The 19,430-nt window shown below is 62.1% G+C and overlaps 1 protein-coding gene across 1 annotated transcript in view; it reads left to right on the top strand.

Moving 5' to 3' along the window:
- PPP2R2C (protein phosphatase 2 regulatory subunit Bgamma) overlaps window positions 1-19,430 on the top strand; it is a 79,395-nt gene that overhangs the window by 40,763 nt on the left and 19,202 nt on the right. Inside the window, exons 2-5 of the mRNA XM_054724235.1 lie at window positions 6,275-6,372; window positions 8,221-8,386; window positions 9,857-9,969; window positions 13,827-14,004. Of these exons, the coding sequence (XP_054580210.1) occupies window positions 6,275-6,372; window positions 8,221-8,386; window positions 9,857-9,969; window positions 13,827-14,004 (555 nt within the window). The remainder of the gene's footprint in view (window positions 1-6,274; window positions 6,373-8,220; window positions 8,387-9,856; window positions 9,970-13,826; window positions 14,005-19,430) is intronic.

Here is a 19,430-nt window from a genome sequence, read left to right as displayed (position 1 = left end):
GTGGGCAAGGCCTCTAGCTGGTGCCTGGGTACCTGGATGTCTGGGTGCCTGGGTGCCTGGGTGCCTGGGTCCCTGGGTGCCTGGGTCCCTGGGTGCCTGGGTGCCTGGGTCCCTGAGTCCCTGGGTCCCTGGGTGCCTGGGTGCCTGGGTCCCTGGGTGCCTGGGTGCCTGGGTGCCTGGGTGCCTGGGTGCCTGGGTGCCTGGGTCCCTGAGTCCCTGGGTCCCTGGGTGCCTGGGTGCCTGGGTCCCTGGGTGCCTGGGTCCCTGGGTCCCTGGGTGCCTGGGTGCCTGGGTGCCTGGGTCCCTGGGTGCCTGGGTGCCTGAGTGCCTGGGTGTCTGGGTGCCTGGGTGCCTGGGTGTCTGGGTGTCTGGGTCCCTGGATGCCTGGCCGAGGTGGGTTCTCAGAGAGCGACCTTCTGTCTTTAAAAAAAAATCCATAAAGCACAGGGCGGGGCGGGAGCCGAGGAAGAGGATGGAGCCTGGGCGACCGGTGTGCAGCCAGGACGGGAACATCTCCTGGCACTTTGTTCACTGCCTGGTATCCTGGGCCCAGGCAGCTGGGAGCGCTGGAGAGGGGGTCCAGGCAGCTGGGAGCAGTGGAGGGGGGGGGGTCCAGGCAGCTGGGAGCAGTGGAGAGGGGGGCAGGCAGCTGGGAGCGCTGGAGAGGGGGTCCAGGCAGCTGGGAGCAGTGGAAGGGGGGGGGGGTCCAGGCAGCTGGGAGCACTGGAGAGGGGGTCCAGGCAGCTGGGACTGTTGCCCCGGGAGCAGGGCAGACGCCTGGTGGCCTGCATCGGGTCCGTGGAGACACAGCACCGAGACCTGGGGCAGCTGGGTGGGCCCCGGGCCAGGCCTCTACCGGCAGCACCCCTTTCAGTCCGACCACGAGGGACCTGACAGGTGAGGGGATGGAGCCTGCGGAGGGGGAGCTGCCGCCGGCCCACAGCCACGCCGAGAGGGAGGGGCCCTGCCCGTCCGCCTCCCGGCCCACACCCTCACCCTCGGCCACCTTGGGGTGTCCCGGATGTTGGGGCTGTCGCTGCTGTTCCAGCCCCTCTTGTGCAGGTCCTGGACACTGCCTGCAGCCCCTGTCACCCCGTCCTCCTCTCCCCCTGTCCCCCAGAGGCGGGGCCCCGGGACCTCTCCACGAGGCAGGAGCCTGGCTGTGTGTGCAGCACGCAGAGCTCGCTTAGTCTGGGGGGCTCCCTCTGGGCACCTGAATACTCAGAGCCTGGTGCAGGGTCTGGCGCGCAGTAGGTGCGCAGTAAATACCTGCTGGATAGATAAATGGCCCCGTTTAGGAACATGCAAAGCATCGGGGCTGGCTAAAGGGGAGGGTGGTGTTGGCAGCGAGGGGGAGGGGGAGGGGGAGCCACAGGAGGCCTTAGGGAGGATCATGAGCGTGGTGGTGAGGATGTTGCCGGTTCGGGAAAGTCCCTCCGGCCGCGGGGGAGACAGGGCCAGAAGGCAGCCAGTTCCAGGAGCTGTAGCAAAGCCGGGCCAGCAGGGGCAGGGGAGGCGGCAGCGGGCTTGGCCGGCTTTGCCAACCATGACCTCAGCACCCCGCTCATGCCTGAGCCTGGGGCAGACACGGGCTTGGCACGGGCTCTGATGGGCACGCTGATGTGATGCGGCCCGAAGGCGTCTTGTCAGCAGGCCATTTGGCCCCACTCGCCTGCCTGGGCAGAGGCCGCGCCTGCGGGAGGCAGGGCCGGGGGAGGAGCCAGCGAGGCCAGCTGCCATCGGTCAGGGCCAGCACCTGGCCCATTCCTCCCCACGGCGGCTCCTCACGCTGGCCCAGGACAGCGCTCCACAGTTTGCAGAGCCCTCCGGCCTGGGCATGTCCTGTCACCATCACACACGCAGGGAAACTGAGGCTCGGGGGTGAAGTGAGAGCCAGGAGAGGGTGGGATTCAGAGCCAGGACCCTGGTGCAAATTCGCCACACCTCGGCCCTCTCTGTCTGTCTCGTTATGAATTCTTGCCCTCCCCCCACTTCCTCTCCGTATCCCACGGTCCTGGGACTTGGTTTGGGTGCATCATGGGAATAAGCCGGTCCTGACCATGTTCGGGCAGGTGCTCATTGCCGGGCAGTTGGGTATTTGTTGCCTCATGAAATCCTCACTTCCCTCTGGACAGGCGAGCAGGCCCAGGCACGTCTGTGACTTGCCGAGAATCCAGCGGCTGTTAAGGTGGGGTCTCCTCTCCCGTCACAGCCTGGTCAGCGCTTCCCAGGTGGCTCTCAGACCTCAGCACCCGGGGACCTTGTCGAATGCGGGTTCCAGGCGCCAGTGATTCTGATTCGGGGGGCGGGGCGGGGCCCGGGGAGCTCCGTCTGCAGGAGGGAAGCCGGCGACGCTGCCTCGGGCTTCCAGGAGCTTGTGCTGCAGGAGCGGCCGGAGCAGGTGGGCTCCTCGGTCCCCTGCCCCTGCCCCTGCCCCTGCAGCTCTGGCCTCGGGCCACCTGACCGCCTGGAGGGCCCACAGGGGTCTGAGTGAGGGGTGGTGCCTGGAGGGCTGTGCTGGAGCCGATGTGGGCGTCACTGCTGCCGTGAGCACCGTCCGACCTGGCCTAGAGTCAGGCCCGCCGCCTGACCGGGGCCTGCTGACCGCAGGCAGAGCCCCAGCTGCCCAGTCCTCAGGCCCATCTGCCTCTGTGCCGGCCAGGCCAGCAGCCACTCTGCAGGGGCCGTCTGGCCTGGCAGGGAGGAGCTGGCAGCCCAGCCCTGGCCCTGTGGGCCCCCACTTGCTCTGGCCCCGGCTATGGCCCCTCCGCTGGCAGAGGTGGGCCGAGCGTGGTCAAGGGTCCAAGGTCACCCCTAGGCTCCCTCCCGACCCGCCCTCTTCTGGGGCCTGGCTTTCTGCCTGAAGGGGGCGGGGCCTGTCTTTAAAAGCCCGTGTCCCCAGTGGAGCGTCATCAGCCGTCAAAAGGACGGAGACACTGACCATGGCTCCAGCCTGGTGAACCTCGACAGCCTGAGGCTGAGGGGGAGAGGCCGGCACGGGCCGCAGGTTGTAGGATTCCCGTCACGTGAAGCGTCCAGGGCAGGCGTGTCGGCAGTGGCCGGGAGGGGCAGTGACCGCTGGGGTACAGGGTTTCTTGGGGTGATGGGAACGTGTAGCATTGGGCAGTGGGATGGCTGCATCACACAGGGAATGTGCTAAAACCCGCTGAGGCCGCGCTGTGACTGTGCCCTGTTCTGGTCCAATGCGCCCCACAGTCCCGGTTCTCTGCACTCCTCCCCTGCTGTCCTGACCCCGCCTGCGGGCGCCTCTGCGGAAGCTGGGGTTCGAGGAGCCCCATTGGAGCATCTGGTCCTGCATGTTAGCCCCGTCCTCACCACGGCCGCGCGAGACCCGACAGGTTGTCCCTACTTCACAGGCGAGGAGACTCCGTCTCGGGCCACACACCCTGCGGATGGCGGTGCTGGGCCCGGGCCGGAGTCTGCGGGCTCACGCTGTCCCCATCCCCAGGGCTGTCCCAGGCCCCACAGGAGATGCTGGGATACAAACAGAGGAACAGATGTTGGCGTGCAGGCCGTGGCGGCCTCCCCGGGGCAGCGGCACGAGCTGAGACCCGAGTGGTGATCCGAGCTGCCCGGGGGCCCGTGACGGTGGCGCTGTGGTCAGCTCAGCGTCCGCGAGGCACCTCGTGTGTGGGGGCGAGGGGAGTGTGCACCCTTCCCGCCTCTAACGCAGGGGGACAGCCCCACGCAGAGCTGGGGGGTGGCCGTGCTGTGCGCGGCAGGTGCTGTGATGTGCCAGCCCCCCTTTCTCAGCCAGCGCCGCCGCGTAACACGCCACCACCGCGCCCCAAGGTTCTTCCTCCCAAACCCTCGCCTCCATCGCCCCCTGGAGCTCCTCAGGCTGGGCACATGCAGCCACACCCCCGCTAAGATGGCCCAGCTGAGCCTCGAGAAGGGGTGTGACCAGCCCGTGGCCGCGCAGCCAGGGCCCTGGAGCCCCGGGTCCAACCAGGGCTCTGGAGCCTCTGCCAGCAGGACTCACAGTCGCACCTCCTGCGGGGGCCGGGGGGGGGGGGGGCCGAGGGGGGGCGGATGTGAAACTGACGTATACGCTGTAAATTGCCTGCAGACGTTTCGTGTCTGTTACTGTGGTAACCGCCCAGCATTTATGGGCCACGTTGGCCTGGGCACCTTGGTTACGCTGCCGCTTTAATTTAATAGCGTTGTTATTGCTCCGTCATAAACGCCATATAAATTACGCATATGTCCACACATCACACCACATACGTAGAACACATGCGTTTCTGCACATCCATTGTACCTCAGTAGAGCTATTAAAATATGTGTTCGTTACAGAAAATCCAGGGTCAGGAAAGGAGGAGAAGAGAATTAAAGAGAATTAAAAATATCTTAATCCAGTCACCTTAAGGCACCTCTGCTGACAGGATGGAACATGGCCGCCAGGCCGCCTCTCTGCCGGCGTGTGCTGTCTGGCGTGGCTGTGGCCACTGGTCTATATAATGAAAACATTGTGTACACAACCTCATGTCCTGCCCTTGCCCCCTTGGGGTGCTGAGAGGAAACAGCAAGAACCACGTCTGGGACCCGGCGCTGCTGGGCTGTGGCCTGGCGTGTGGCTCTCCGTGCCCCTGGGCGAGGCTGGGCTTCCCCACGGGGGCTGGGGGGGCCGTGCCAGCGCTGGGGCCTGGCTGCACCCCACCCCCACCCTCGTGTGCACCTCCCAGGCGGCTTCCTGGGTTGTCTTTGTCAGCGGAGTGCAGTGGGCTTCCCTCTTGACCGCCGCCTCCGTCCCGCCGCCACCTGCTCCCTAAGCGCCTGCTTCCCCCTGGTTTCCTTCCCGCCAAAGCGGGCGTCCCCGCGGCTCCGGGCCTCTGCCGGCCACGGGACAGGAGAAGCGCGTTTGTTGGCTAAAAGCGGGAAACGCCCTCCAGGCGGAGGAGCAGCTCTGGAGATGAGAGGGAGCCGGTCCTTTGAGCAGAGCACGGAGCCCCGTGGGAGGGGAGCTGTCAGGCGTGGGGTGGAGGGAGGCGAGGCTGGGAGAGAGGGCGTCCGTTACTCTTCACCGAGTTAAAAACAGGGAACGCCCTGGCACTCAACACGCATGTTTGTAATCACACATGTGCTGATTCTGCTGATCGGGGCTTGTTCGGGCCGGGGCCCTGCCTGGGCTGTGTGGCTGGGGCTGTCACACACTCGTCCCCTGTCCTCCTCCTCCTGCCCCCACCCGGGATCGATGGGCTCGGCCCGTCCGGGCAGGTCCTGCTCCGGGCAGTGGCCAAGGCCCAGGTTGGTGGCCTGTCTGCTGGTGTCCCGCAGGCCCAAGCAAACCACAGGGCCCAGCCCAGAGTCAGGGTGGGGGGCGGTGATGCTGGGTTCCCGCGCAGGGGCAGGAGGCGGGGAGATTGGGCTGCCTCGGGGACGCAGGTCACAAACCTCGTCTGACTCCGAGACCTTGGCTTTCCTCTGACATAAGATGGGGGTCGTTGGAGGTGGTGGTGCGGAGGCCAGCCCAGCCGGGCAGGGCGGGGCCAGGAGAGCCCTGGGAGAGGCAGAGAAGTGGGGGGCGGGGGGGGGGGGGAATTGGGCATGAAGACTGAGCCAGGAGGAGGAGGGGTAGAGGGGAGGGAGGGAGGGAGGGAGGGCTCGAGGGGGAGAGAGTCAGGCCAGCCAGCAGAGGACGGAGCTGCCATCACCGAGAGTGGGGGCTGCGCAGAAGAGGGGGTTGGAGGGATCAGGGTTCGGTTTGGGGACCAGTGGAGGGTTTTGAGCAGAGACACACCATGACTTGGGGGACCCATCGCCCGGGAAGCTGTGGGAGAGCAGAGTGGAGGGGGGGCCCCCAGGAGGCATGGTCTGATGGGCGGTTGTTGAAAGGAGACCCACTGGGCCTATGAGTCCCCACCAGGGGTCCCATCCACGGGGAGCTCAGTGGGGGGCAGGAAGGGGTGAAGTTGGTCTCAGTGGCCCCCAGAATTGGCTAGTGAGTGTCAGGTTTGCATCCCAGTCACCTGTGGGCACAGGAGGGCACCCCCAAACTGCTTCTGGAAGGAGCCGCAGGGGAGGAGGCAGGAGGCAGGAGGCAGGAAGGAGACAGAGGGGACAGGGCTCTGCCCTCTGGCCAGCGGGGAGGAGGGGGCAGCTGTCTCCCCACCCCTCGGGCTCCTGCTGCCTGGTGGGGGCCCCGCTTGGGGGTGCAGGGCCTCTGGGTGGGGTGAGGTGGGCCCACTTGAGTTGAACGGCACGGGGCTGGGTCCTAATGAGCCTCCCCTTCCTGTCTCTCCCCTCCCCCCAGCCGATGTCATCTCCACTGTCGAGTTCAACCACACGGGAGAGCTGCTGGCCACGGGCGACAAGGGTGGCCGGGTCGTCGTCTTCCAGCGGGAACCGGAGGTGCGCGGGGCCTGGAGCGGGGGGCTGTCTTCGTTCCACCAGCTGGGTCCCCGGGGAGCTCGCCTGCCTCCCGCAGGACCCCGGGCTGGCTGGGGAGGGTGCGCGGTGCAGGGTGGGGCCGGCAGGTCTGGGGCAGGGAGACCCCGGGTCCACTCAGCAGGTGTTTGCCGATGTCACTGCACCCTGGACCCGGAGACGCAGCGCGAGCAGAGCCAGGCTGCCCTGGCGGAGCGGGCGCTGTCCCACCCTGGGAGGAGGGGGGCTGTGGGCTGGCCCTCGGGCGGGGGCGGTTTTGTTAGGCCCAGGCCCGAGCCCCAGTGACATTGGTGGTCCAGCAGAATTGGGGTAAGATGGGGCGGCCTGGAACACCCCCCGGGGGCGCTGTTTCTGAACCACTGAAGAAAGGGGTAAGAAAAGGCTCCGTTTATGGAGCACCTACTATGTGCAGACACCTTGCCACCTTCTCTCTGCACTTCCTCAGCGGGTGGGGGCTGACACCACCTTTCACAGACGGGGACACTTGGAGAAGTCACCCCAGGGAGTGAGCACAAACCAGGATGGAAACCCTTACACAGCACCCTGCTTCTGAGGGCGGCCCCCCATCAGACACCTGCTGGATTACATGCTGGATAAGGACCTGGGGGGAGAACAGGGGGGAGGGGGAGAGGGGAGGATGTGGGGGGAAGAGGACCCGCATTCAGTCCTTAGCATCATCCAGACCTCACCTGTGTCCCCATCACCTCCCTCGGCCCAGGGGTGGAGCAGTGCTTCATCCTCCCCACCCACAGCCGGCTGGAGCTCGGGTGGAAGCGGCTGAGCAAGGACACCCCGCGGGGACGTGGGCAGCCCAATCCGTTACCCCGCCGGTCCTGTGGCGGGAGCGGCCGACTCCGTGAGCGGGACTCGCGTGTCCCACGGGGTGGCCGAGCCCAGCCTTCTTTCTGCCAAACTGCGGAAGGAGGTTCAACGGGGATGCGAGAGCCTCGTTTTGAATTTTTCTCCTTTAATGTTTTTAAATCCCGGTCCCGCTGACCTTTGTCCCACACAGTGCTCATGGGACACGGAGTGAGTTGGAGGCAGGAATACGGAAGAACTTGAGAGCTTTCTAGAAGCAAGACAGGGGTAGACGTTGGGCAGTTGGTGCTTTTTGCACATCCCCGGGAACTGGACATGGTGCCTGGTGAAGTGCCTTGGATCGGCTGCCCGGCGGTGATGCTCCGTTGTAGTGTCAGGTTGCCATAGAAACGCTGTCTCCTGGGAAGTGGCCCCTGGTGCCCGCGGTGGGCTCACCACCTCATCAGTTTGGGGCTCTGCTGCCCACGCCAGGACGGGGCCCCCCAGCGGGGGGAGCCGAGAAGCAGTCCCCTACCTGAGTCTGACATAACAGGGCGCTGCCCGGGGGACACTCTGCTTCAGCACATGCTCAGTCCTCACGTCCCGCCCCGTGGACACGTGGGCGTGAGGAGCAGGCCACAGCCTCAGCCTCTCGACAGACGGACCCTGTGGGGGGAGCTACACTCAGTGGTCACGTGGCCGAGGCAGGTTCAGTCCCCCTGAGCCTCCCCTTGCTGACCTGTAAGATGGGGAGAGTCATGGTACTCAGCATAGAGGGGCCTCGAGGACAGAGGAGATGAGGCATGAGACGCACTGAGCTCCGTGTCCGGCACACGGTAGGTGCTCAGTAAACAGGAGCTAGCTTGTCCTGCAGCCACCCAGCAAGGAGATGAGAAAGTCGGGTTTCCGGTCACCATTGCTGTTGGGCCCGCCATGGGTTTAACCCCTGGGCCTGGCTCCGGCCTGTTCCCACCCCCGCCGTCCTAGCTCAGGCCCCCCCGGGTTTCCTTGCAGAGTAAAAATGCGCCTCACAGCCAGGGCGAGTACGACGTCTACAGCACCTTCCAGAGCCACGAGCCGGAGTTCGACTATCTCAAGAGCCTGGAGATAGAGGAGAAAATCAACAAGATCAAATGGCTCCCTCAGCAGAACGCCGCCCACTCCCTGCTGTCCACCAACGGTGAGGGCGTGCTGCTTGTGCATGTGCCTGTGTGTGTGTGTGTGTGTGTGTGTGTGTGTGTGTGTGTGTGTGTGTGTGTGCCCGAGCATGTGCGAGTGCATGTGTGCGTATGTGTGTGAGCAGGCATGAGTGTGTGTGTCTGAGCATGTGTCTGTGCCTGTGTGCCTGAGTGTGTGTGTGTGTGTGCCCGAGCATATGTGTGCATATGTGTGCCCAAGCATGTGTGTGTACAGGCATGAGTGTGTGTGTCTGAGCATGTGTCTGTGTGCCTGTGTGTGTGCAGGTGTGTGTTTGTGCCTGAGTGTGTGTGCAGGCGTGTGTGTGTGCCTGTGTGCCTGAGTGTGTGTGTGCAAGGCGTGTGTGTGTGCCTGAGTGTGTGTGCAGGTGTGTGTTTGTGCCTGAGTGTGTGTGCAGGCGTGTGTGTGTGCCTGGGTGCGTGCATGCAGGTGTAGGCGTGTGATGTAACGGTTTACAGCAAATGCTGTTTCACCTCACTGACACAGCGAGCGTTTTCCTCTTTGGCTCCTAAAAACAACGTCTGAGCCGCGTGTAATTCCGCCCCGTGAATGTGCCCCTGTCCCCGCCGTCCCTGTTGGACACGGGCCCTTCCCATGGTCACGCGCAGCAGCCGTGGACATGGCTGTGGATATTCCCCCTGGGGTGGAGGGCTGACACTCCCGAGGAAGGAGGGGCCAAGGAGCACAGGGAGCCTGAGGCAGCTCCATCTGCACCCCTCAGACGCAGGCCACCACGTGCCGCCTAGGAAGGCCATCTGGCCGGATCCCCTCTTCCTTGGGGACCCCCGTCTGTCTTCTCATAGGGCCTTCACCGGATTGGACGAGGCCCACCTAGACTAGGGAGGGTGATGGGCTGTGCGCTGTGGGTTAAAGGTTACTCTCGTCTCAGAGCACCTTCACAGCGACATTCACACACGTTTGACCAAATGGCTGGAGCCTGCGGCTTAGCCCAGTCGACACATAAAGTTAACCCTCACAGCTGCCCAAGTTACTCTCTCCATGTTGTTGGCGGGGTGGCAGAGAAGTGAGGCTCCCGGAGAGGGGGTGCTGGACCGGGGCGGGGGGTGCTGCTCGGAAATACAGGGCTTCCCCTGGGGGGCGTCAGGGAGGGGCTTGGAGACGCGGGGAGCTGCGTCAGGGCCGTCTCTCTGGGAATCGTCGAGAGACTGACAACTACCCTGAGCGTGCCGTGCCCTTTGACCTGCGACGTCACCATGGGGATCCCTGGTGAGGAGCGAGAGAAGGCAGGCAGGGGTCCCACGCGTGGAGATGTTTGCTGGGGCCATTCACCTGGGAGGGAACTGGAACGAACCGCCTCTCCCGGCACAGGGTGGCGGCCGAGCGAGCTCTGGGCGTGCGTCCGTGTCGGCGGGCTAGGGCGGACGGATAGCCCGTTCTCCGTGTTAACCCGTGTTCACCGTGGGTCTTGCTTCCCTTTGTTCTGTTTTTAAAGACAAAACCATCAAATTATGGAAGATCACCGAGCGAGATAAGAGGCCCGAGGGCTACAACCTGAAGGACGAGGAAGGCAAACTGAAGGACCTGAGCACCGTGACGTCCCTGCAGGTGAGCTGTGGCGGAGACCGCGCTCTGAGGTTCCTTTCTTAGCCGGCGGGGACGGGGGGCTGGAGGGCCCTGGAGAGTTGAGCCACCGTCAGCGCAGACCCTGCCTGCGGTCATCTGCCTGCTCCGTGCCTCAGAGGCCTCCTGAGGACCAGGCGCCCCAAAGTCCATAAGGAGCTTTTCAGCTGCAACTGAGGGTGCAGAGCAAGACTGCAACCCCGTGTCACACAAAGAGGGAAACTGAGGCCCAGAGAGGGGCAGGAACTCACTGACGCCGCCCAGCTGGGGAGGGGCAGAGCCAGCAGAGAATGTGGCTGAGCGGCGGACGCGGAGCCCTGTGCCTCGTGCAGCCTCTACGGAGACTCAGCCTCCGAGATTGCCTTTGGTTACAGAGAGCCGGCGGTTAAGCCGCGGAGCCGTGCTAAGGCCAGCCCCCGTCCTCACCGTGATTCAGAGGCCAAAGGACTCCTCTCTCTCCCAGCCGCGGGACCAGAAGGAAGAGTCCCGTGGGGTCACGGGCCGGGGATCAAATCTTGCCTCTGCCACCTCCTGGCGGTGTGACCCGGGCGGGGCGCCAGGCTGCACAGCCTGGGTTCTTCGTCGGGAACAAGGGCGAACACTGGCAGGGGGTGTCCTCCGAGCACTCTGGCCGGCTCAGCTCACTGAACCCTCACCCACATCCTATCCCGTGGGGTCATCACCCCCATTTCACAGATGCGGGAACTGAGAGCGGGGATCTGAACCCAGGGCAGGCTGGCCCAGAACCGGCGCCCGTCTGCTCTGACGTGGCCAGGAGGCCCCTGCCTCACGGGAGAGCCGCGGGGCGGTCAGTGGCGTCTGCGGGGAGGGCTGTGGCGAAGTCGGCGCCTTCCCCCCGCAGCAGGCCGGGAAGCACACGGCGCGCCGCCTCTGCCCCCGCTTCCAGACACCGGGCGCGTAGCGGGTGCTGCGGACGTGCCTGCTGAAGGAGGTGCTGGCACAGCTGATCCGGATTTACCCATTCAGCACACACACTTACTGAGCGCCTGCTGCGTGCCAGGCCCAGCTCGAGGTACTGGGAGGCTGCAGTGAACACAGAGCCTGAGGGCAGGATGGGGCCCAAGTCTTCTTGGGGTCCCAGTGCCTGGGACAGGCCTGCCTCAGAGGAGGTGGCCCCAGCGGGCCGTGAAGGGGCGGGGACCAGTGTCGGGAAGTGACCGCCCTCTTCAGCTCCCGTTTGTACATCCTAGCAGACTTTAAAAAATACATTTTTATTGATTTCAGAGAGGAAGGGAGAGGGAAAGAGAGATGGAAACATCAATGATAAGGGAGAATCATGGATCGGCTGCCTCCTGCATGCCCCCTCCTGGGGATCGAGCCTGCAACTGGACATGTGCCCTGACGGAATCGAACTGTGACCTCCTGGTTCATAGGTCAGTGCTCAACCACTGAGCCACCCGGCTGGGCCGTTCTAGCAGATTTGGAAAAGCTCGTTCCTGTCACTTGAAGTGCCGTCTCCCTCAGTTCGCTCCTGGGCTGCTCCGAGGGGTGCTGCCTGGGCTGGGTGGTGAGCGCCTCTCCCGGCTCTGCTCCCAGCTCCCCGCACTGCCGCTGGGTGGCTGTGGGCACCCTGCCCCCCTGCTCTCCGCCTCAGTTTCCTCACCGGCAAAATGGAGATGATGCCTCGCCTTTTCTGAGACGACAGCTGGCGCACGCACAGAGCATCCCGCGAATTGTCATAAACATGAAGTGGGGATCAGTGTTGTTCCCCAGGAGGAGAAATGCACGTTTGAACACGGTGGCTCGGCATGGCTGGCGAATTGCACCGATAAATTCTGAGAAGGCAGGGACGCCAATTATCTTGGTTGTCGAGTAACGGAGTGATGGTGTCCCACCCGCACCGCCAGCCCCAGGAAGGGCTGGGAGGGTTTCCTCTGGTGGGAAAGATGCAATTATCACCTCCTGATGGCCTGGCTTCGGCGGCAGAGCCATGGCCCGCGGGAGTCTTGTTTATTTCCCTCCCCGCATCGGAGATGTTCTTGTAAGTCCCACACATCCCGAGCCGGCACTTAACGTAAACTGAGGCTGCGGGAGAAAGGGGGAGGGCGTGGGTCTTTCCTCCCCTGCCTCGCCCCCTTTACGGAAAAGGAAGCGGAGGCCTGAGATGTGGCCCGTGACGGTAACACTGTGAGTGGCAGGGCAGGTTTCGAAGCTGCAGGCAGGTCTCAGTCTGCACCTTTGCACCAGGAACCCTCAGGGGCAGGCACCCCAGCTTCCCGTCCTGACCCTCATTTCCTGACCCCGTGACGTAGACAAGTTGGGTTCATCGTGGCATCCAGTCTTCTCACCGGTGATGTGGGGATGGCAACGCCAGCCCCATTTCCTGGGCATGGAGCCCAGGCCAGGCCATTGTGTCTGTCCGTCTGTCTGTCCTCGCACCTTTGAAACCTCACATTTTACTGGAGTGACACAGCAGTGTATGCTGAGCCCTGATAGAGATGGGGGCCGTGTGCTGGGTGTGTCGGGGGGTGTGCCAGCCCTACCTACAGGGCAGCTGCACACTTCTGGGGGGCTGTTGCCTCCAGATCTTGCAGGAGGAGTTGGGGTTCACTAGCTGTCCCAAGGGCGGAGCGGGGGTGGGGGGGAGCATTCCAGGCAGAGAGCACGAAGGGAAGCTGAGGCGTGCATCTGATTCTGTCTCAGGGACTCCTCGCACGTCCAAGGTGGGGTTTGTGTGAGTTAGGCTAACACTGATGGCTCTAACAAATGACCCTCCATTGCAGGGCAGAGCACACAGAAATGTCATTCTCACCCTGGCCGGTTTGGCTCAGCGGATAGAGCGGTGGCCTGTGGACTAAAGGGTCCTGGGTTCAATTCTGGTCAAGGGCACGTGCCTGGGTTGCAGGCTCGATCCCCAGTGAGGGGCGTGCAGGAGGCAGCCGATCAAGGATCCTCTCTCATCATTGATGTTTCCATCACTCTCTCCCTCTCTCTTCCTCTCTGAAATCAATAAAAATATATTAAAATTTTTTTAAAAAAATGTAATTCTCACTCCTAGCCAAGTGCATGTGGGTTGGCACCTGGCTGTCCTGCAGGGACACAGCCTCCTGCCGTCCCATGTGCCTCCATCCCTAAAGGCTGGTCTTCACCTTCCTTCAGTGGAAGAGAAAGAGGATAGAAAAGGCACACCTGCCTCTTAACCACCTTGGCCCATAGTGCCGGCATCACTGTACTCACAGCCCATTGGTCAGAACCAGTCATGTGGCCACGCCCGGATGCAAGGGTAGCTGGGAAATGTAGTCCTTCTCTGGGCAGCCACTTGTCACTTCCTGGTAGAAGGGATGCAAATGTTTGGTGGACAGTCAGCTGACTCTGCCGTGGTATCTTCTCATTCCATTTGAGAGATGAGGAAATTGGGGTGCCAAGGGGTCCAGTCACTTCTTCAAAGTCACATGGTGGGCTCAGAACCAACCGCGGGAGGCCAAGCGAAGGAGGTGGGCTTTCCGGCCGGGCTGGTGGTGATGGACATTATTTCTTTTTTTTTTTTTTAATATATTTTATTGATATTTTACAGAGAGGAAGGGAGAAGGATAGAGAGTTAGAAACATCGATGAGAGAGAAACATCGACCAGCTGCCTCCTGCACACCACCCATGGGGGATGTGCTCGCAACCAATGTACATGCCCTTGACCGGAATAGAACCTGGGACCCTTCAGTCCGCAGACCGACGCTCTATCCACTGAGCCAAACCGGTTTCGGCTGGACATTATTTCTGACACGTGCGGGATGGGTGCCCGCTGGTGCCCTCCCCGCTGTGGCTGCCTGGCCAGGTGGCCTGCCCCCGGCAAACGGCCGCTCTGACCTGCCCTCCTCCTCGGCAGGTGCCCGTGCTGAAGCCCATGGACCTGATGGTGGAGGTGAGCCCGCGGAGGGTCTTCGCCAATGGCCATACCTACCACATCAACTCCATCTCCGTCAACAGCGACTGCGAGACGTACATGTCGGCCGACGACCTGCGCATCAACCTCTGGCACCTGGCCATCACCGACAGGAGCTTCAGTATCCTTTCCCGCCGCCTTGGCCGCCGGCGTCTCCCGCGGTGGCTTCTGGGTGGGGCTGGCTGGCTGGCTTGTAAGGAGCTGGCTTGGGGGCTTCTGCTTCGTTCACCTTCGGTGAGTCCACAGTGTGTGAATGACGGCAGACGTGAGCTCACGCTGAGACTTTGTGAACACTTGAGAACCGCGGCTGTGAGGGTTACATTTGACCCCTCGCCTCCCCCTCGCTGGGGTGGCTGTGATCCCTGTCACTCTGAGACCTCACCAGGGACGAAGGAGGAGATAAGGTCCTGGGGTCACCCCTCCCAGAGGAGGGACAGGCTGATTCTCCTGAGACCGTCCACCAAAGACTCCTCTGGACCCTCCCCGCCGGGGTCACACCCAGGGCTTAGAGCAGGCGTCCTCACACTACGGCCCGCGGGCCACATGCGGGTGTTTTTGCCGTTTTGTTTTTTTACTTCAAAATAAGATATGTGCAGTGTGCATAGGAATTTGTTCATAGTTTTTTTTAAACTATAGTCCGGTCCTCCAACGGTCTGAGGGACAGTGAACTGGCCCCCTGTTTAAAAAGTCTGAGGACCCCTGGCTTAGAGTGACAACGAGGGTGTCAAAAGCCCAGCCGGACGGAGTCGGGGGCCCTGCGTGGTGGCTCCCTGTGTCTGGACAAGCTAGGGGCAATGGGATTGAGTCCAGCGCCCACAGCTGGGGAGGAATGAACTGTCCAGACACGAGCATGGGCCTGGGGGAGGGCTGAGGCCGGCCCAGCAGGGCTGAGTGGAGAGAGCAGGCTGGTTGCTACGATGTCGCTGTTCTGAAGACTGATGATAAGACCAGTAACGACAGCGAGGCTCTTGTCTAGCATTAGCACATCTTAATATTAACTCATCTCATCCCCACCACAGCCCTGTGAGGCAGGTGCAGTACGACCCTCCTTTACAGATGAGGAAACCGAGTCACAGGGAGCCCAGGGAACGTGCTGAGCCCACTCCTAGCAGGAGTCACACCTCCAGCCCCCGAGTCTCGTTTCCACCTTCGACACCAGGCTGCTCTGTGAAGGACGGTGCCCAGATGTAGTGAGGGAGGCCCTGCCCCTGCGGCCCCTCTGGAGCAGGCGGACACAAACCACCGATGCAATAAGCAAGGGGAATATCCGCAGGCGAGCAGGCGGGCAGGCGGGCAGGCGGGCGGTGCTGTGCGAGCGAGTGGGCCAGAGAGCACGTGGCGTGCACTTTTCTCCGGGGACTCGCTGGGCTGCAGGCGCGGGGTGGGTGGAGGGCCAGGGCAGCGGTTTTGCCAAGTGCACGGCAGACATGGGGCTGATGGTGAATGCAGGGAGAGGAAATAATGACTGACCGCAGGACCTAAGTCAGCTGAGGAGGCGAGGGCGGTGACAGGAAGGGAGCGTTGGGTTTGGGGTCCCCGTGGGAACCGGAGGGCTTCCCTGGCTGCAGATCCTGCCTGTGGGTAGCCTCTGATTTGTGAAACTGAATTGTTAGTTGATCAGCTATAGACGCGTCCTGGCCTTGGGGGCGGAGGAGTGTGTGTGGTAAGGTCCTGGGGTCACCCAGGGCTCCGGCAGCCTCGCTGTAGACCTAGGTGCCAGCTCAGCCGATGGAGGAGTGATGGAGTCTCCAGCCTGCGGTGGCTGTGCAGACCTCCCCTGGCTGACCGGTTCATCGGGGAGTCACACTGGGCTTTCCTCACCTGTTAATATGCCCCGCCCCCATTTTCCAGGGATACCCTGGGGGTTAGGAACCCAGTCTGCACCCTCTCTGCATCCCCACATGTAATGCAGGGCCCGCACACAGTAGGGACTTGTGAATGGTTGTAGGTGCCGACTCTGCAGTGAGGAGGCTCACAGTTTCCACCTGGTCTTGGGGTGTAGACACCCCCCTGTGAGTCTGGGCTCCACGGTGCTCGGGTCCCAGACACTACAGAGGAGCAGGCTGGGTGCTGGGGTCCGGACCCCCTGGTCTCGGTTCTTTGCTTAACGTCCTGGGCCATCAGTTCACATGAATGTAAACTGGGCCAAATTCCTTAATGGAAGGACGTTTGTAAGGAATAAAGAAGTCAGCCACTAACCGGGCCCCAGCCGGTGACTGGCATTATTCTCCCTCTTCAACAACAGCCCCCTGGGATGGTTAAGGCTCATTCTCAGAATTCCTGCGGGTTCTCTGATGGTTTTACCTCACTGCCATCTCCACATCCCTTTAAGCCACCGCTCACATCCTTCAGTACCAACATTCTGAGACCGTTGGCAGCGCGGGGTGATTTTTCTCGAGTGCGATGCGACTTAAAGGTAACAGGTTGCTCAGGCGGCCTCAGCCCAGGAACCTCGGCTTTGTGTTTAGCACCGGAGGATTGCAAAGATGGCTCCATTGATTTTCCTCCTCCCTGAGCGGTTTCTCCTGGTGGAAGCTGGCAGTGCACCAGCCCTCCGTCTGGAACAAGGTCTAATTCCTGTTTCCTGAGCAGGTCCCGAAGCGAGGCTGGGTGGTGGGCCAGCAGTCAGGGCAGAGGCTCCAAGCCTCCGGCACAGCGCAGCCTGAGGGCCGGGCTTGTCCCCCACGCAGGGAACAATGGTGGGGACCCACCGAGGCCCTTCTGCCTGCCAGGCTCTCTGCTGGCGAAGCACTGAGATCCCAGGGTCCAAGCACTGAGATCCCAGGTCTGTCACTCACGAGCGACCTGCCTGCCAGTCACTCAGCCACGCTGTTCCCATCCGGTCAGTGGGCTGTGCCTCTGGGGCCGGGGCTGGGCGGGTGGAGCCGGTGGGTACAGGGCCTGATGTGCCGTAGACCCACGACCCACTCCTCCATGACCATGGTCGGCACCTCACAGGTGCCTCTTCATGCTCCCACAGTAACACTGCGCAGAGGAGGAAACGGGGGAGCATCTGCTCAGAAATGCCCAAGTCCGAATCCCCCAGATCAGTTTTCTGCTTGGAAAACCTGTTGTTAACCCCTGACAGCACCTCACTGCTGCTCGGAGGCCTCCCCAAGGCCAGGCGGGTCACCTCCACCACGCTGAGCGTGCCCGTGCGCTGTCCACGGTGCTGACCCAACTGCCGACACGCTGCCCAGGGCGCCCACTCCCTGTGCGCTGTCCAAGGTGCTGACACAACTGCCGACACGCTGCCCAGGGCGGCCCCCCCCCCGTGCGCTGTCCAAGGTGCTGACACAACTGCCGACACGCTGCCCAGGGCGCCCGCTCCCTGTGCGCTGTCCAAGGTGCTGACTCCTCCGGCAGCCAGTCCTGCAGGGTCATCACCCTCACCACCTCCCACACACACGCACCTCTTCCTGAGCCCTTGCTCTGTGCCACTCACTCTGTGCCAGGCAGTGTTCTAAGCACCTGGAACATATTAACCTACTTAATCCTCTCGGCCACAGTGTGGAGCAGGCGTTGTGAACATGCCCCCTTTTTTTGTTTTGTTTGTTTTTGTTAATCCTTGCCTGAGGATATTTTTCCATTTCAGAGAAAGTGGAAGGGAGGGAGGGAGAGAGAGAGAGAGAGAGAGAGAGAGAGGTAGAGAGAGAGAGAGAGAGAGAGAGACATTGATGTGAGAGAGATACATCGATTGGTTGCCTCCCACATGTGCCCCGACTGGGTCCAGGGGTTGAGCCTGCAGCCGAGGTATGTGCCCTTGACTGGAATCAAACCCGGGACCCTTCCGTCTGCAGGCCAGTGCTCTACCCACTGAGCCAAATGGGCCAGGGCAACATGCCCCCCCCCCCTTTACAGGAGGAAATAAGCCACAGCAAGGTTAGGTGATTGACCCAGAGTCACCCAGCTGGGCAGTGGCAGGGCCTGGGAGTCAGACTCCGGGTCTCTCATGTAGGTGGTCCTTTCAACTCTGAGAAGCGGGTACACTGCCTGCGGCCCCTCCTTGCCCCGTCACTCACACTGCCCATCAGCCCCAGCCGTGGGATAATGTCTCCGGGCTCTTGTTTTGGATTCTAAGGGAAAGCGGGCACTTTTCACAGCCCTGCAGGCCACTCTGGGACTGTGTGTGACACAGGTGGCCGATGCATGAGCTCTGGCCGCTCTGTTCCTAACGTCTCCTCTAATGGCGGGGACGTGCCACTCCGTGGTGCTTCTGCCTGCTTCCTGACAGGCCTCCCTGGCATGTCTGTAACACGGTGCCAATTAAAACTGGCCGATCCCAGGCTGCAGCCCTGTCAGCCTCCCTCGCCCTCCCTCCCAGCCTGCCGCTCACAGCTCCTCAGCTTCCGCCTCCCCCTCACATGGATCACCCCCACCCTGGCCCTCTGCCCAGATAACTCCGCTGGCTCTCAGCCTTGGCGTAATGCCATTGCCTCAGAGGACCCGAACCCAACTCTCCAGACCACTCCAGGGCCTTGTTATAAATCCCCTCACGTGCGCCCTGAGTGTCCCTCCTCGAGCACCGCGCGTGGGGCTGATAGCTGGCTTCGCTACTGGGCTGGGAGCCCTGGGAAGCCAGGGTGGGGCTGGATTGCCCCTCCTCAGAGCCAGGAGAAGGCAGCCACTTGGGAGTGTGTCCAGCTCTGTCCACCTTGGGCTTCCCCTCCCGGGTCTCAGAAACCCAGGCACGCAAGACAGCACAACCCCCCCACAATGACCCCCCCGCACACACAGCTTTCCAACCTGCTTCATTTCCTGTTGGTTTGTTTTTTCAGAGGAAGAGAAAGGCTGATTCTGATTTAGCTAACGGATTTATTGCTAACAGTACTAACCATGTGCTAGGGCCTTTGTCATGCGTCATTTCATTAAATCCTTATTGCAGCCCTGCAAAGCAGATATGACCAACCCATTCTACAGATGAGAAAAGCAAGGCACAGAGAGGCCGAGGAAGTTTCCCTAAGTCACACAGCTGTTGCATGGTGGGGCTGGGCTGTCGTGTCCTGATCTTTATGACTCAGAAGCCAATGCCCTCTTTCCTGCCTGAGCATCTGGGAGTCATCTACCCCGGCTGTGGTGGGGATGCGTAGACTGGCTCACCACCCAGAGAAAACACCAGGGGCATCAGGGCTTGTGCAGTGAGCAGTCGTGCAGAAAGGCCCCTCTCCCATGGTCCCACCTGCCCCAGCAACCTGGCTTCTGCTCCCTGAGCAGACTGCACTGTCAAGGTCAAGGTTCTGAGCGGAGAAGGGAAGGAGGCTGAATTGTGACCCCCCAAAAGCTGAAGTCCACATCCCCAGGCCATCAGAAGGTGGACGTTTGATCTTTAAAGAGGTGATGGAGGTAAATGAGGTTCCGGGGGGGCCCTGATCCAGTATGACTGGTGCCCTGATAAGAAGAGGAGATTGGGACAAAGAGAGACACCAGGGATGCACACCCAGAGGAGAGACCGTGTGAAGACACAGGAAGACGGTGCCGTGGGCAGGCCCAGGAGAGAGGCCCCGCAGAACCCACCTTTGCTTACACCTCGATCGTGGGCTCTGGCAT

This window comes from Eptesicus fuscus, chromosome 2, assembly GCF_027574615.1.
Source record: "Eptesicus fuscus isolate TK198812 chromosome 2, DD_ASM_mEF_20220401, whole genome shotgun sequence".
NCBI classification, from domain to species: Eukaryota; Metazoa; Chordata; class Mammalia; order Chiroptera; family Vespertilionidae; genus Eptesicus; species Eptesicus fuscus.
The sequence above is the reverse complement of the archived record's forward strand: the minus strand, read 5'-3'. Positions and strand labels throughout refer to the sequence as shown.